The sequence below is a fragment of the Delphinus delphis genome, chromosome 3 (genome assembly GCF_949987515.2).
Source record: "Delphinus delphis chromosome 3, mDelDel1.2, whole genome shotgun sequence".
Classification (NCBI taxonomy): domain Eukaryota; kingdom Metazoa; phylum Chordata; class Mammalia; order Artiodactyla; family Delphinidae; genus Delphinus; species Delphinus delphis.
In genome coordinates, this window is record NC_082685.1 from 8,455,751 (window position 1) to 8,471,074 (window position 15,324).

The 15,324-nt window shown below is 51.8% G+C and overlaps 1 protein-coding gene across 6 annotated transcripts in view; it reads right to left on the minus strand.

Moving 5' to 3' along the window:
- Positions 1-7,093: 7,093 nt before the first annotated feature.
- Positions 7,094-15,324, minus strand: part of DNMT1 (DNA methyltransferase 1) — a 42,381-nt gene continuing 34,150 nt past the window's right edge. For 5 of the 6 annotated variants that reach the window (XM_060007692.1, XM_060007690.1, XM_060007689.1 and 2 more), the window contains 13 exons: positions 14,883-15,104; positions 13,810-14,002; positions 13,016-13,100; positions 12,686-12,814; positions 12,254-12,536; positions 11,815-11,956; positions 11,066-11,232; positions 10,434-10,611; positions 9,550-9,745; positions 9,088-9,251; positions 8,813-8,929; positions 7,898-7,988; positions 7,094-7,445 (listed from right to left, as the gene is read on the minus strand). In XM_060007692.1, coding sequence (XP_059863675.1) covers positions 7,414-7,445; positions 7,898-7,988; positions 8,813-8,929; positions 9,088-9,251; positions 9,550-9,745; positions 10,434-10,611; positions 11,066-11,232; positions 11,815-11,956; positions 12,254-12,536; positions 12,686-12,814; positions 13,016-13,100; positions 13,810-14,002; positions 14,883-15,104 — 1,999 coding nt within the window. In that variant the 3' untranslated portion in view covers positions 7,094-7,413. The remainder of the gene's footprint in view (positions 7,446-7,897; positions 7,989-8,812; positions 8,930-9,087; positions 9,252-9,549; positions 9,746-10,433; positions 10,612-11,065; positions 11,233-11,814; positions 11,957-12,253; positions 12,537-12,685; positions 12,815-13,015; positions 13,101-13,809; positions 14,003-14,882; positions 15,105-15,324) is intronic. The other variant, XM_060007691.1, reaches the window with a different exon arrangement.

Below are 15,324 nucleotides of genomic sequence, written 5' to 3' on the forward strand. Positions count from 1 at the left end.
GTGTTCTATATCCGTGAATCTGTTTTTGTTTCGTAAGTTCATTTGTATCACAGTTTGGATCCCACATGTAACTGATACCTTATGGTACTTCTCTTTCTTCACTTAGTATGATAATCTCTAGGTCCATCCATGCTGCTGCAAATCCTAATGACCTCATTTTAATTCAATCACTTCTTTAAAGACTCTATCTCCAAATACACTCACATTCGGAGGTACTGGGGGTTAGGGCTTCAACGTATGAATTTCGGGGGGACACAGTTCAGGTCATAACACAACTCCAACGTCCATCAACGAATGGATGGACAAAAAACTGTGTTCCACCTCTACAATGGAGTACCACGTAGCAATAAAGAGGGGCAAATGACATTGATGCACGGTGACAAGGATGCATGTCACAGACACAAAAGAATAGATACCATATGATTCCATTGGTGTGAAATTCTCAGACAGGCGAAACTAATGCATAGTAACAGAAATCAGAACCGTGACCATCTCTTAATGGGGATGGGACCCACTTGCGAGGGGTTCCAGGCAGGTGATGGGACTTTTCTCCATCTTGATCTGGGCGGTTGATGACACAGACAAATACACACATAAAAACTCCAGCTACCCTTAAAAATAAAAGGGTCAGATCCTTTAAAAAGATCCAGGTGCACATGTAAGATCTGTGCATTTTAATAATAAAATCTGGAGAGGAACAAAGCAAAGATCAGAGTCACTCCATCCCAATTCTCTGATTTATTTTGATTGTAGCAGTTCTCACTCTTTCAAATCCCCTTGTTCGTTGTGGAGTTTGCCTGCCTGTCTTGTTCTTGAGACAGACAGGGGCGGCATTGGTCTGTCTTATTGCTACGTGCATGCCCAGCCCCGGAACCAGGACTGGAATAGTCAGCGGTAGATCAGTGGCTGTGTGACGATGTCTGTGTAAGTTTTTGATTAGTAGTTGCAAACGATTGCATGTCAGTGTGGACAAAGCTGACAGGCACATTACACATGTGTGTGATCATGGTCACTGTGGTGATGATGGGGTGTTAGAAAGGCTTCCTCATGACACAAAAAGAGGAAACAAGTGCTGACCATTCGTTTTGGCAGTCGTAGGATTCAGTGTCTCTTTTTCTATAGCTTGCTTTTTAAAAACTGCCAACATGCTTGAGGGAGAAAAGCAGGTTGCAGATAGATATGTGTGGTAGAATAGATTAACCTAATGTTTCTGAACACACAGAGAATAACTGAGTTTAGGGACATGATAACTGTGGGGAAACATAGACAGGAAGGAGACAGACCAACACTTTCATAGTGGTTGTGTCTGGGGAAGTAGCAGACGGGGATCCGAGAGTTACACAAATGGGCTTCCGCTGTGCCTTGAATATTTATTTCATTTAAAAAAAGACCAAAAAAAAAACCCCTTCTGTTGTGGAAAACAGTATGACAGGTCCACAAAAAATTAGAAATAGAATTACTGTAGAATAGAAATACGACCCAGCAATTCTACTGGGAATTGCAAGTGTGGTCTCAGAACTTCCCTGGCAGTCCAGTGGTTAAGACTCCACGCTTCCATTGCGGGTGGCACGGGTTCGATCCCTGGTCGGGGAACTAAGATCCCACATGCCATGCGGCATGGCCAAAAGATTAAAAAAAAAAAGGGGGGGGGGTCTCAAACAGATATTTGTACATCCACATTCATAGCAGCATGATTTACACTAGCCAAAAGGTGGAAGCAACCACAGAGTCCATCAACGGATGAATGAACAAAATGTGGTCCATCCATCCAATGGAATACTATTCAGTTTTAAAAACGAGGGACTTCCCTGGTGATGCAGTGGTGAAGAATCCAGCTGTCAGTTCAGGAGACACAGGTTTGAGCTCTGGTCCTGGAAGATCCCACATGCCACAGAGCAACTAAGCCCATGCACCACAACTGCTGAGCCTGCACTCTAGAGCCCACAAGCCACAACTACTGAATCCCGCGCGCCTAGAGCCTGTGCTCCGCAGCAAGAGAAGCCACTGCAGTGAGAAGCCCATTCACCTCAATGAAGAGCAGCCCCCACTCACCGCAACTAGAGAAAGCCCACGCACAGCAATGAAGACCCAACGCAGCCAAAAATAAACAAATAAATTTATTTAAAAAATAATTTTAAAAACTATTTAAAAAAAAAAAAAAAGGAAGGAACTTCTGAGAATTCCCTGGCAGTCCAGTGATTAGGACTCAGTGCTTTCACTGCTGGGGCCCGGGTTCGATCCCTGGTCAGGGAACTAAGATCCCACAAGCCGTGCTGTGTGGCCGAAAAAAAAAAGGGGGCATTTGTGAATAGTCACCTCAAATGGTAATGAGGTTTTTTTGTGTGTGTTTGTTTGTTAATTTTATTTATTTATTCTTGGCTGTGCTGGGTCTTCATTGCTGCGCACGGGCTTTCTCTAGTTGAGGTGAGCGGGGGCTACTCTTCGTTGCGGTGCACATGCTTCTCATTGCGTGGCTTCTCTTGTTGTGGAGCACAGGTTCTAGGTGCGCGGGCTTCAGTAGTTGTGGAACGTGGGCTCACTAGTTGTGGCTTGCGGGCTCTAGAGCGCAGGCTCAGTAGTTGTGGTGCACGGGCTTAGTTGCCCCATGGCATGTGGGATCTTCCCAGACCAGGGTCGAACACGTGTGCCCTGCACTGGCAGGTGGATTCTTTTTTTTTTTTTTCTGGTTTTCTTTTTTTTTTTGGCAGGTGGATTCTTAACCGCTGCACCACCAAGGAAGTCCGGTAATGAGGTTTTGAGCACCAGTGGATTTCCATTGATTAAATGTATGCCAATCTGCAGCCACTGTGAAAAACAGTACGGAGGTTCCTCAGAAAACTAAACATAGAATTACCTAGGGGGTTACTTACAATTTGGGACTTCCCTGGAGGTCCAGTAGTTAAGACTTCACCTTCCAATGCAGGGGGTGTGGGTTCGTTCCCTGGTCAGGGAACTAAGATCCCACATGCCTTGTGGCCAAAAAAATAAAACATAAAACAAAAACAATATTGTAACAAATTCAGTAAAGACTTTAAAAATGGTCCACATCAAAAAAATCTTTAAAAAAAATTATATGATCCAGCAATTCTGGGCATATATCTGGACAAAACTCTAATTCAAAAAGATACATCCACCCCTATGTTCATTGCAGCACTATTCACAATAAATGTCACTATTCACCTAAATGTCCATCAACAGATGAATGGATAAAGAAGATGTGGTACATATATACAATGGACTACTACTCAGTAGTAGTAAGTAAGAACAAAATAATGCCATTTGCAGCAACATGGATGCAACTAGAGATTATCATGCTAAGTGAAATAAATCAGAAAGAGAAAGACAAATACCATATGATATCACTTACATGTGGAAGCTAAAATATGACACAAATGAACCTATCAACGAAACAGAAACAGACTCACAGACATGACATAGAGAACAGACTTGTGGTCTACAAGAGGAGGGGGTTGGGGGAGGGATGGAGTGGGTAGCTGGGGTTAGCAGATGGAAGCTTTTATATATAGATTGGATGAACAACAAGGTCCTACTGTATAGCACAGAGAACTATATTCAATATCCTTTGATAAGCCATAAGGGAAAAGAATATATATAAAAAAAGAACGTATATAAATGTATAACGGAGTCACTTTGCTGTACAGCAGTAATTAACACAACATTGTAAATCAGCTATACTTCAATTTACAAAAATAGAGTACATGTACGCCAATCTACTACCATCACTATTCTCCCCAGAAAAGGCTCAACTTCCACCCTGATGGAAGGAACAATTTCCCTGCCAGTCGGCCAGGGTGGCAGGAGCTACCTGCTGGCAGCAGTGTCCCCTCACTCTGGCCCACCCAAGCACAGCAGCACCCCCTAGGTCCACAAGCCTGGCTCAGGCCAGCGAGCTCGGGGTGCATGGAGGTGGGTATACCTCACAGGCAGGTATACCCTGGGCCACCCCTGGAACTGCACCCCTGAGGGACAGCCCACCACCCAGCTGAGACCCAAGGGCTGAGCCACAGAACACTGTTTCCACTCTTTATGCTAACGTGCTCCTCATATTTTTCCTGGTAGCATACTGAATACCTGAAACGATGACCTCAACTGGAAAAGTATCACAAAAATGATGGAATTCAGTAAGTTGGCTAAGTTAAAAAATATATATATAGGGCTTCTCTGGTGGTGCAGTGGTTGAGAGTCCGCCTGCCGATGCAGGGGATGCGGGTTCGTGCCCCGGTCCGGGAGGATCCCACGTGCCGCGGAGCGGCTGGGCCCGTGAGCCATGGCCGCTGAGCCTGCGCGTCCGGAGCCTGTGCTCCGCAACGGGAGAGGCCACAACAGTGAGACGCCCGCGTAACACACACACACACAAAATATATATATATATATATATATATATATATAAATAGAAAATACAAAGTCAATAATCTTTCTGTAGGCAAAGGACCACTGTTTGGAAAATAACATCCTGCATACATTAGTAATAAAAGGATTAAATACCTAGGAATTGAGTTAAGAAACTTGTAATATCTGTATGAAGACTTTAAAACACAGACTGATGAGGTTTAAAATAAGGGCATTCCTTCTGCATAGTGAGAAGGAGGGACCAACTACCGATTATACATTAGCAACATGGGTGAATCTCAAAACCATTAGGCTGAGTGAAAGCAGCCAGAGAAGCCCACACTGCACCAACAGGAGAAAGTCATCCATGAAGATGGACGTGGACCAGAAGTTGCCTGGTGGCGGTGGCAAAGGGGGATACTGAACTGGGAAGGGACACAGGGGACTTCTGGGGTGATGGAAACATTCTATAGTCTGATAAGGATGTCGGTCCTCAGACTGATTCATTTACCGGAATAAACTGCTGCACACCCAGGACTTGTGCATTTCATATTAGACCTCAGTTTACAATGGGAATCCAGTGAGACACTCCTAGGTAGAACAACCTTCAAAGTGCAAAGCGCTTATAATCGATGCCACCATTTATTTGTAGCAAAGATAGACACACACACCTGCACTCGGGCACAGAAGGACTTTGGAAAGACAAGGATTTGGTGTCTTGGTCAGGGGGCCTGGGAATGAAGACTTAGCATACTTTTCACTGTACTCACGATATACTTTTTCATGTGTTTTTAGCTTAAAAAAAAAACCAAAACAGAACATATAGCTAAAAAATAAAATCTGACAGGGGAACTTTACCATGTCGAGCTGTTGTGTTTACCATGTGCGTTCGTTACCTGTTGAAAAAATAAGTTGAGATGTCAATTTCCCGCCACATAAAAATGATTCATATGTTAAGACGTCATAGAAATAATGCAAGAAAACACTAGTTTGATTTAGGGGTAGGGAAGGCCTTTCTGAGTAGGCTCTAAAAAAATAGAAGAGCAGACAAATATAAATTTAATCCCTAAAAATAAAGTCTCTTTACAGCAAAGATAGGATGACTCAAGATGAAAGTAACACAAGCAGGGGACAGCCCCTAGCAAGGACGAAGGTTACAGCATGTGTCACCACGGAGATAAGGAACAAATTCCAGTGGCCACCAGACACTTGGGAGTGTTGAATCACTCCTAAAAAATGCTAACAAGGGAATTCCCTGGTGTTCCAGTGGTTAGGACCCCACACGCTTTCACTGCCGAGGGCCAGGGTTCAAGTGCTTTCACTGCCGAGGGCCAGGGTTCAGTCCCTGACTGGGGAACTAATTCTGCAAGCCATGCATGTGGCCAAAAAAAAAGAAAAAATTGCTAACAAGACTCACTATTCCATTGACAAGGATCGAAGAGGCAAAAGCCAGGGTAGGGTAAAGTCCAGGTGGCACTGTTGGTGGGAGAAGCATTAAAACCTCTCCAGGGGGGTAGGTCAGCCACATGACCTGAAAGGGAAATATGAAAACATTTATACTCAGTGATCCAGGAAGCTCTCTACATATTTCCTTAAAGGATACAATGGAAGAGTCCATACAAGGATGTTCAGTGCAGTGTCGTTTACAAGAGAAGAGGGAACACCTTAATTACCATGAAGGAGCTTAAATTTTACATTTGAATTATCTCTAGTCCCTTGGTCTTTTTTTTTCAGATTGATAGATTGATTGATTTGGCTGCGTTGGGTCTTTGTTGCTGCACGTGGCTTTCTCTAGTTGCGGCGAGCGCAGGCTTCTCATTGCGGTGGCTTCTGTTGTTGCGGAGCATAGGCTCTAGGTGCACGGGCTTCAGTAGTTGTGGCACGAGGGCTCAGTAGTTGTGGCTTTCGGGCTCTAGAGCGCAGGCTCAGTAGTTGTGGTGCACGGGCTTAGCTGCTCTGCGTTATGTGGGATCTTCCCGGACCAGGGATCAAACCCGTGTCCCCTGCACTGGCAGGTGGATTCTTAACCACTGCGCCACCAGGGAAGTCCTAGTCCCTTAGTCTTATGATTAAGGCACCCGTGACTTACATGGACAGTTACAGTTGAGATGCCACCAAGTGCTTTCCTAAAAGCACACGTAGAGGTGGTGGGGCAGGTGTTACTTGACATTCTAACAGCGGCCCTTTGGGTTGTGTGTGCTGGTGACTCACATGTCTTTGTCTGCTTCTGCTTTGTCGTCATTTTATAGCAGGTCTTTTCCCAAAGACAAATCAAAGAAAAGGGTCGTTCATCTCAGAATTCAGTAGGACTGAGTCAGGGTGAAAGTATGGAAAGCCCACCTCCCAGATGCTTAAACAAATAAGGGCTCTGCCTGGGGGTGGCAGGCCAGGGCTACGAGTGACTCTTTTTGCTCCACCATCCATTGCATGGGGCTTCTGGCCTCACGGTCACAGGACAGTTGCTGCCTTGCCAGGCATCACAGCCCAGGGCTACAAGGCCACGGGGAGTCCAAGATTCTTCCTTTAAAGGGCGTTCTGGGAAACCGCACCAGCAAGTTCCACTTGCATCGTATTGGCCAGAACTGAGCCACCACCCCCACCCCAAACAGGCGTGGGACGTCTAACTTCAGACGAGGCCTCCGCGGGGTCACCTGCGACACTGAGGAGCCCACTCTCATCCAGCCTCAGCTGAGAGGCGGCCAGAAGTCCCTGGCAAATCAGGAGTCATCACCCAGGGTGATTTATAGGAGAGATTTATTTGAAGAAATATTACAACATATAAAAACTACATAAAGTCTTAATTTCCACTCATACAGTGGTAACTTTGATATAATGCATAATAAAAAACTTTTAAAATCCAGAACGGACAAAGTACTGCACAGTTTCATCACTAAGTCAAATTAGTCGATAAGCAAATCTCACAAAAGAGCTTCATGTCAGCCAAGGCCACAAACACCGTGTACAACACATCTGAACTGACAGATTGACATGTTAAAAATACAACAATATCAGTGCACGTTGGGGATCTCCGGTGCCAGAAACAAAGGCGATTGGAGGGCAGAACTAGTCCTTAGCAGTCTCCTCCTTGATTTTAACTGAAGAGATATAAAAGGGAGAGTATGTAATGTAATGTTACACGAAGCAATAGGCAAGCACATCAGGTACGTGGACCAGGAACTACGTTAATGCCCAGGCGTTGACACTAAAAGGACCACCTCATAAGAACCTGCAGCAGCTCTGCACCAGCATTCAGAGACTGAACACTGCTCAGGTGCTCCCTAAAGGTTTCCAGACCACCTGGGTTATGGGCTAGTGTCTGAGGCGGGCGCAGCCGACCCAGACTCACTTAGCAGGACAGAGCCAAGCACCCCGAAATCTGACCACTCGTCCACTGCGTGCCGGGCCCCGGTGCTCCGTGCTTACCCACACGCTCACTCATCTCAGAGCAACCCTGAGAGACGCAAGGCCACCAGGGAGGGTGGGTGACTCGCCCCAGTCTCAGAGCCTAAAGCCAAACCCCTGCTGTCCCCACCGCTCCCTACCATACCTGAGGTGCTCTCTCGCGCTCTGACCATCATACAGCGCTTGATCTCCAAGCCGATGGCTTTGGCCAGTGGCGGTGGCACAGCGTTACCCACCTGCAGGAGGGAAGGAGGGCGACATGTGGTTCGGCATGGCTGGAGTCAGCGCTAGCCTCCACTCGGACACGGGCACTGGGCCCCCGGTCTCAGGCTCACACAGGCCTCCAAAGCCCTTCCCTCAGGATGGCACTCAGACCCTCCACCCAGTCCACCCTCCCGCCCCAAACACCAGCAGGTCAAGCACCACTCGGAGAAGGGGGCCTTTAAAGGGCTTTAGAAAATCTTAGAATCTGGACATGGAAGCTACTATGTTTCACTACTAGCTGAGAGCTCTGCTCCCAGAGCACAGGATGGCCGAGAGGGGTGAGAGGGGTGAAATGGGAGGGTCTCGCTGTAACCCCCAGGCACTGCTGGCCTTTTCAGCCACATGCCTGCGCTCCTTGGAAATACATTTCATTAACAGCCAAACCGAACACTCTGAGAAACAGGAGGAATTATTGGTTCGTTTCAACCCTTAGCAACAGGGAGTTTTCACCACCGGGTATTTCGTCTGCTCTCTGCAATGCGCTGGAACTTTCCTTTGGGCGAAATGTGCCTCAGCTGTCCACGGCACCCGACACACTTGGCGACTCTGCCTGACCCGGGAGCGCCCTGGGTCCCGGGGACAGGGTCCCTCCTTCCTGACCACCCCCTCGTGGGAGTGCTGAGGCCAGTCAGCCCCCAGCTCTGGGGGCTCAGCGTCCCCTAGAAAGTGACTGCGAGTCAAGCTCCCCACCGACCCCCGACCCCCTGGTCTCCCTCCGGCCAGGGCTGCTTCGTGCGCGGTGCCGCTCGCCCCTCCTCAGCGGGGAGGAGACCCGGGCCGACTCCGCTCCACTGACCTGCCGGTGCTTGTCCAGGATGTTGCCGAACAGCCGGTAGGTGTCGGGGAAGCCCTGAGAGCGGGCGCACTCCCGCACACTCACGACGCGGTGCTGCTCTGGGTGGAGCACGCGGCCCTGGGGGCAAGAGGTGCGATGTGGGTGGGAAGGAGACGGGGCCACGGGAAGCCCACCCCGGGCCGGGGCGCAGAGGCAGGAGGCGGCGAGGAGGGCCGGCCCAGCCGCGAAGCCCGTGCCTCCGTCCCCGCCCAGGCCCAAGTGGCCCTCAGACCTACCTGCTTGCCCATGGGCTCGGGGTTGGTGACGGTCGTGCTGAAGAAGCCGTCCCACTCGAGCCGTCCGTAGAGGCCGGCCCAGTGGTTGTGCCTGTTCCCGGTGTGGGGCAGGCACCAGGGAATGAGGGTGTTGAACTGTCTGGCCGCAGGGTCACAGGCTTTGCCTGTTGGAAGAGAGGGCTGCGATGGGGCTGTGCTGACGGAACGGGATGATACAGCAGCCGACAGTCCCCGTTGGCCAGGCAGAGCTTCATCACGGACCCTGTCCTCAGCAGCCGTGCGCAGCAGGGACACCCAGGCTTGGCGAGTCTGCACCCCACCCAGGGCTGCTGGGTTCCTGCGCGGCAGCCCCGGCATCTCCTGCTGAGAAACCCTGAGCCCACCGCCCCGCTGCGGAGCCTAAGGGGGCTGGGGCTTCACACCACACTTGAGGAAGCCACACCTGGAGGCCAGGGCACAAACCTTCCACGCAGGAGCAGACCCCACGGAGAGCCCCGGCGCTGCTGCAGCCGTTCTTCTTGTCGTGGTAGTTGTACCGCAGCTTCCTGGCCAAGGTGCCATCAGAGAGCCGCACCTCGATGTTTGGCAGGTCACGCCAGTCTGAGCCCGGGGCTAGAGGGATGTGCCGCATGCGAGCAGCCACCAACGCGCTCATGTCCTGGAAGAGCAGAGCAGGCCCAGCTGTCGCTGAGCTCAGGGAGCACCTGACCACATGCAGTGGGCTGGGCGCCACAGTACTGGGCACTGGGCATACCATGGTGACCAGGACCCCAAGGGGCTTGTATCCCACTGTGGGAGACAAGCAGCGACCCCAATCGACAACCTGGGGGTTACACACGTGCCATGAAGACACCAGAGCAGGGATGTGAACGACGGGGGAACGGGTGAAGGGACGGCTTTGGGCAAGCGCGGGGCTACTGAGGAGGTGACGTCGGAGCTGAGCCCTGCAGGACAGGAGGAGCCGGCGGCGGGGAGAGCTGGGGTTTGGTGCGTTTGGGAGATACCCAGAGAACAGCGGTGCTGAGAGACAAGACCAGTCATAGGAGACGATGGCCAGACACACCATTCTAGCCCGATTCTAGGCAGAGTATAAGCTCTGATTGACACTTTCCAGGACCATGTACTGGGGCGGGGGCGGGGTGCAAGGAGAAGCAGGAGGCAGTGAGATGTGAGGCTGGGGGCCGGCTGAGGTAGCGGATTTTGGGTTAGGGGCCAAGAGCAGAAGGAGCTGGAAGGGGGCCGAGACCAGACCCCGCTTCCCCCACAAGCCCTGGCTGGGCTCCAACCACAGAGCTGTTCCTGGGAGGCCGCTGGGAGGAGGCCCTGCTCTATGGAGGTGACGTTACCTTACAGATGTGGTCCCTGAGGATGGGCTGGTACTGCGAGCCCCGGAGCTGCCTCTGGAACCAGGACTGAGGCTCCCCGTTGTACGAGATCTCCTGCGCCGAAGCTCCGTTCCGAATCTCGGGAAGGTCGGACATCGTGTCCCGCACGGTGATGGTTCGGAACGGACCCGAGCTCAACCTGCAACAGAGCACAGACTGTGGCACCTCTGGGGACACACACAGCTATCATGTGTGTGAGTCACAATTGCCATCCCCCGACTGCTGGCACCGTCTTCTCCAGAGAAGGCAACCCGGCTCGGGGTCAAAGGACCGCTCGGGGTCAAAGGGCCGCCCGAGGTCACAGGGGCGGCATTCTTCTCAGACCCCATCGGAAAAGGGGACAGGCTATAGCGTGGGCTCTGCCCGTGACTGCGGCCAGGCTTCTGGCCACTGCCCCGGACACAGGGCACTCGGGGTCAGAACGAGAGCAGAGGTGGCAGAGCGCTCGCAGGGCAGGCCGGACGCGGCACTGTCTGCCCTCGCTAACACTGTCTCCTCGGCTCGGGCCTCTTCACAGAGGTCCACCCGCACCAGGCCTCGCCGGGGAAGGCTCACAAGCGCCAGGACAGCGGGCTGGCCGGGGGTGCTCCTACCTGGTGATGTTGCTGACAAACTTCTTGTCGTCGACTACGACACTCAGCTGGCAGGCCCGGGGCGCGAACACGTGCAGCGGCTCCGGGAACAGAGGGAGCTGCTCTCCGGGGGCCGCGGCCAGGATGATGGCCCGCCTCCGCGTCTGGGCCACGCCGTACTGACCAGCCTGCGCGGGAGAGGGCCAGACACACACATGGTCAGTGGGCACCTCCGAGCAGCTGGGCGAAGGGCTGGGGTCCGCAGCACCTGACTTTCTGGGGCGTCTGGCTGGTGTGGAGCTCACCCAGAGAGCCCCTAGTTAACCCACGGGCTCATGCCTAACAGGAGGTGGGACCGGAGAAGAGGACGAAAGGTCCCAGGAGGTGGTCGGTAGCCCCTGGAGAAGATGGGAGTGAACCCTGCTGGCGATCCCAGCCAGTTTTTTAAACAGCACATGAAGGAGCACTTGGGGAGAAGAGCGGCCAGAGGAGACACCAGGAGCCATGCCACCTGTCTGGCAGCCCACGGTCACAAGGGAAAGAACACGGCTGCCAACAAGGTTGGTCAGTGAGGCCGAGACACTACGGAAGCTGGATGGGAGGGGCCCGGCAGCCGCCTCCCCAGCCCTCGCCCGCGCTGCACGTCACCACACTGTGGCCCCTCTCAGATCTACTTTCCCTTTGAGACAGCTTGCCGCTGTCCAGGGACTGCTCAGCCCTTTCTCCGGCCACACACGTCTGCCCGCTCTGCCCCTGCCCGGGGGGCCCACCTGCAACACGCCGAAGGTGCACTGGTAGCCCATGCGGACCAGGCAGCGGAGCGTGAGCTTCAGGACCATGGAGCGCTTGAAGGAGACGAAGTTCCTGACATTCTCCAGGAGGAAGTACCTGGGCCGGTAGTAGTCGCAGTAGCTGTGGAGGCGGGAGAGACGAGAGAGGAGGAGACCTACTCTGCCAGAAGCCACTCCCAAATGCTTGACGTTTGTCAAGACGCACCTGCCAACTCTCAAGGTCTCTCCCTAGCGGAGGGGCAGCCGTGAACTTCCTGAAGGCAAAGACCGGCGTCTCACTCAGCACTCCGCCTTCAGCAGGTGCGAAGGCTAAAGCAGTTACTGCTCGGCCCTGGCACGCCTGCGGCGCAGCCCCGGGACCAGCCGTCTAGTCACCCTGGGGCAGCACCGAACGCAGAGGGAATTCTAGCCTGTTTACCTGAGGAAGGAGACCACCAGGGAGTTCTTGAACTTAGAGTACGTTCGAGAGTTGAAGCGGTTCATGCCGCTAAAGCCTTGGCAAGGAGGCCCGCCACACAGCATCTCCACGTCTCCCTTCTGCGGCAGCTTCTGGCCGCGGGAGTTGGTCACCTCCCCGGCCATGACCAGCTTCAGCAGGACGTTGCAGTCCTCTGTGAACACCGTGGACCCGGAATTGTTCAGCCGGAACGCCTGGGCCGCGGGGTCCCACATCTCGATGGCCCACAGCGTTTCCGAGATGCCTGGGGGACACAAGGACAAAGATGAGCTGCGAACCCTGTAGCATATGAGACTCTTTAGTCAGAACTGTGACCAGAGCCAGGAAGGTCTTCCAGGCAGAACACGCCCGGTCCGGTTTTTGCAGCTGTGCGGAGAGAAACCCAGAGCCTACCTGCTTGGTGGAACCCTTCCGACAAACCCCCACAGCCAGAAAACACATCCAGGGTCCGCAGCTTCGGCAGCTTGATTTCCGTCTCCAGCTCGCTCGGCTCAGAGCTTTGCGACTTTGTCCTGCTTTTCCCTGCGGGAGACAGGCCCCAAGTCAGATCAGGGCCCTAGCGTGCTCTCTTCAAACACCCTGGTGATTCAGAGACGGCCTCGTTTTGAGTTGACGGCAGCAGAGCGAGGTAACGTCAGAGGCTGCTCTTTTATACTGACTGATTCACGAGAATCGAGTTATGGGAGACGGACTTGAAAAGAAGCCCGTGGAGTAACGACATACCTTTTCCCTTCCCTTTCCCTTTATTTCCAGGGCTACGGGCATGGTTTGGAGGATCTTCAAAGCTTTTGCTCTTGGCATTATAGGCCTGAGAAGGAAAGAACCACAACAGTCTGGAAGAGAAACACCAGTCCCCTCTCTAACAAATACGATTTAAGTTAATTTGATAAGATCTACTTAATTTCTCCCTAAACATGGCCATAAGCAAAAAGTGCTTTGAGTTTTATTACATTAGAGATGAGGGGAAAATTCTACTAACACACACATTTTATATGGCCGAAATTCTTGCTATTTCAAGTACCTGGACTACTCATTCTAAAACCAGGCAAGTGTTACAGTTAGACTGTACACACTGGAACCTGGGGGAAACATGGGTTATCTTAGAACGATACATGCCTATCACAGAAAAGCCATGCTCAAACAATTTAAGAGTGATTAGCTTAATCAACAAACTGCTGGCTCTACTCTCAATAACCAGGCACAGGCTCGGCTGTATGGCCCCGGCCTGGACACGGAACCCTGGCTGAAGGCACTGGGGGCAGGGCTGCATCTCCCAGGGCTAGAGGAACTTTCCCCTAACTCACAGGCACTGGCCAGGCCAGCAGAGGCCACTTAACAGTCTTCAAAAATTGCTATTGCCTTAGGACACTCAAATGTGACATTCTGTTTTGTTTTAAGCCCAAAGTGTCAAATTCCAGAACAACTTGAATGTCACAGATTCGTACTCTGGATAAACTGCTTTCTCGGGGGCTGTGTCTGACCCCAAGGCCCTCCCTCCAGTAAGCCCAGGGCCCCACCTCAAGGAAGTAGAAGCGGTCGGGGCCACCAGCGGAGAAGTCCTGGAGGCACTCAGGCAGGTCCTCCCCGTACTCCACGGTGCAGCGGCCCTGCACGGCCTTGAAGTCCACCACAGCCTCCTCGTCGCTCCAATAAAGCAGGTTGATGTCTGCGTGGTAACTCGCCGGGGTGGACTTGTGCGTGTTCTCCGGCCTGCGAGTGCCAGGGTCTTTGTTAGTTCTTTTGCCTCGAGCTGACAGGCAATTAAACGGCACATTCCTGACAATGCTCAGATGATCGGTGGGTAAAGACCATTCCCCACCCCCAGCAAGTCACCTTGATTACTGACCCCCTTAGTTGGCACTAACCACAGACTAAGTGGGGTTCCTTGCCATGAACTCAACTAATGGTTTGCTTGCTCTTTATGCCCCCAGTGTAGCCCAAAAAAACTTGTCCTGTGTTAAGACCAGCTGCTGGTCTCCTGTTAGAAAGCATGTCTAGAGCTGCCTTCATTCGCCTATAACAGCCAGATTCCTTGTTCTTTCTCATTACTCAACTGATTATTGCGAAGACCTCAAAAACTCTTCCACGTACATTAGCTAAGACATGGAGCAACTTTAGACCTATCTGTATGGATTAGTTTCAGGTTATCTCCTAACCATTATTAGGATCCCAGAAAAAGACTGAGTGAAGCCAAGACATTGGACAGAGAGAAACCCCAGAGCAGGGAAGAGAAGAACAGGGGGATGGGGAATGGGGAGGGGGGCGGAACACGGACAGTGTTCAGAGACAGGACACGCGGACAGAACTCAGGGTTCTGAGGGCGCCTCAGGCAAAGCCCAGGACATTCCACGCCTATCTTTGTCACACTCTGGACTTCTGCTCACAGATTTCTTTTGGACAAAGCTGTGCAGCTTTAAGAGAGAAAGCGAGGGCTGTGATATGTAGCTGTAGTCATCCTCGGTACCCTCCAGGTAATCAGAAACACTTGGAAGAACAGATACCTCCACCCAACTCTTAGACCACCACTGTGTGTGTGCGGTTACCACCCCGCCTCAGGCAGAGCCCCCCGAAGGGCAAAGGCTTCACCGACCTGTAAAACTTGTTGACTCTGATCTTGATATCCGTCTCGTTGGGCCTGCCGTTGCTCTTCTTGCTGCAGAAGATCTCTTTGATGCGGCCAATACGGTACGGCTCAGGGGCATCTAGGTTGCTGCCTTTGATGTAGTCAGAGTATTTCCGGTAGTGTTCTGGATACAGAGCTTCATCCACAGGCTCCTTCCGTGGGCGTTTCACAGGACTGGACAGCTTAATGCTGCAGAGAAGCAACTGTTATGAGTGACTGAACATGAAGCCTTAAAAAGCAGTCTCAGCATGACGGATCAGTGACGATAACCACTTAAATTCAAACACTTTAAACTAATGCAGCTACGTACCCTTAGACCAGATTTAGAGACTAAATCTCACCCACACTTTAAAATGGGTACTCTCCATCTGTGCTCTGGGGATAGTTGCTAAGGCTGTTCAGGTTCTCC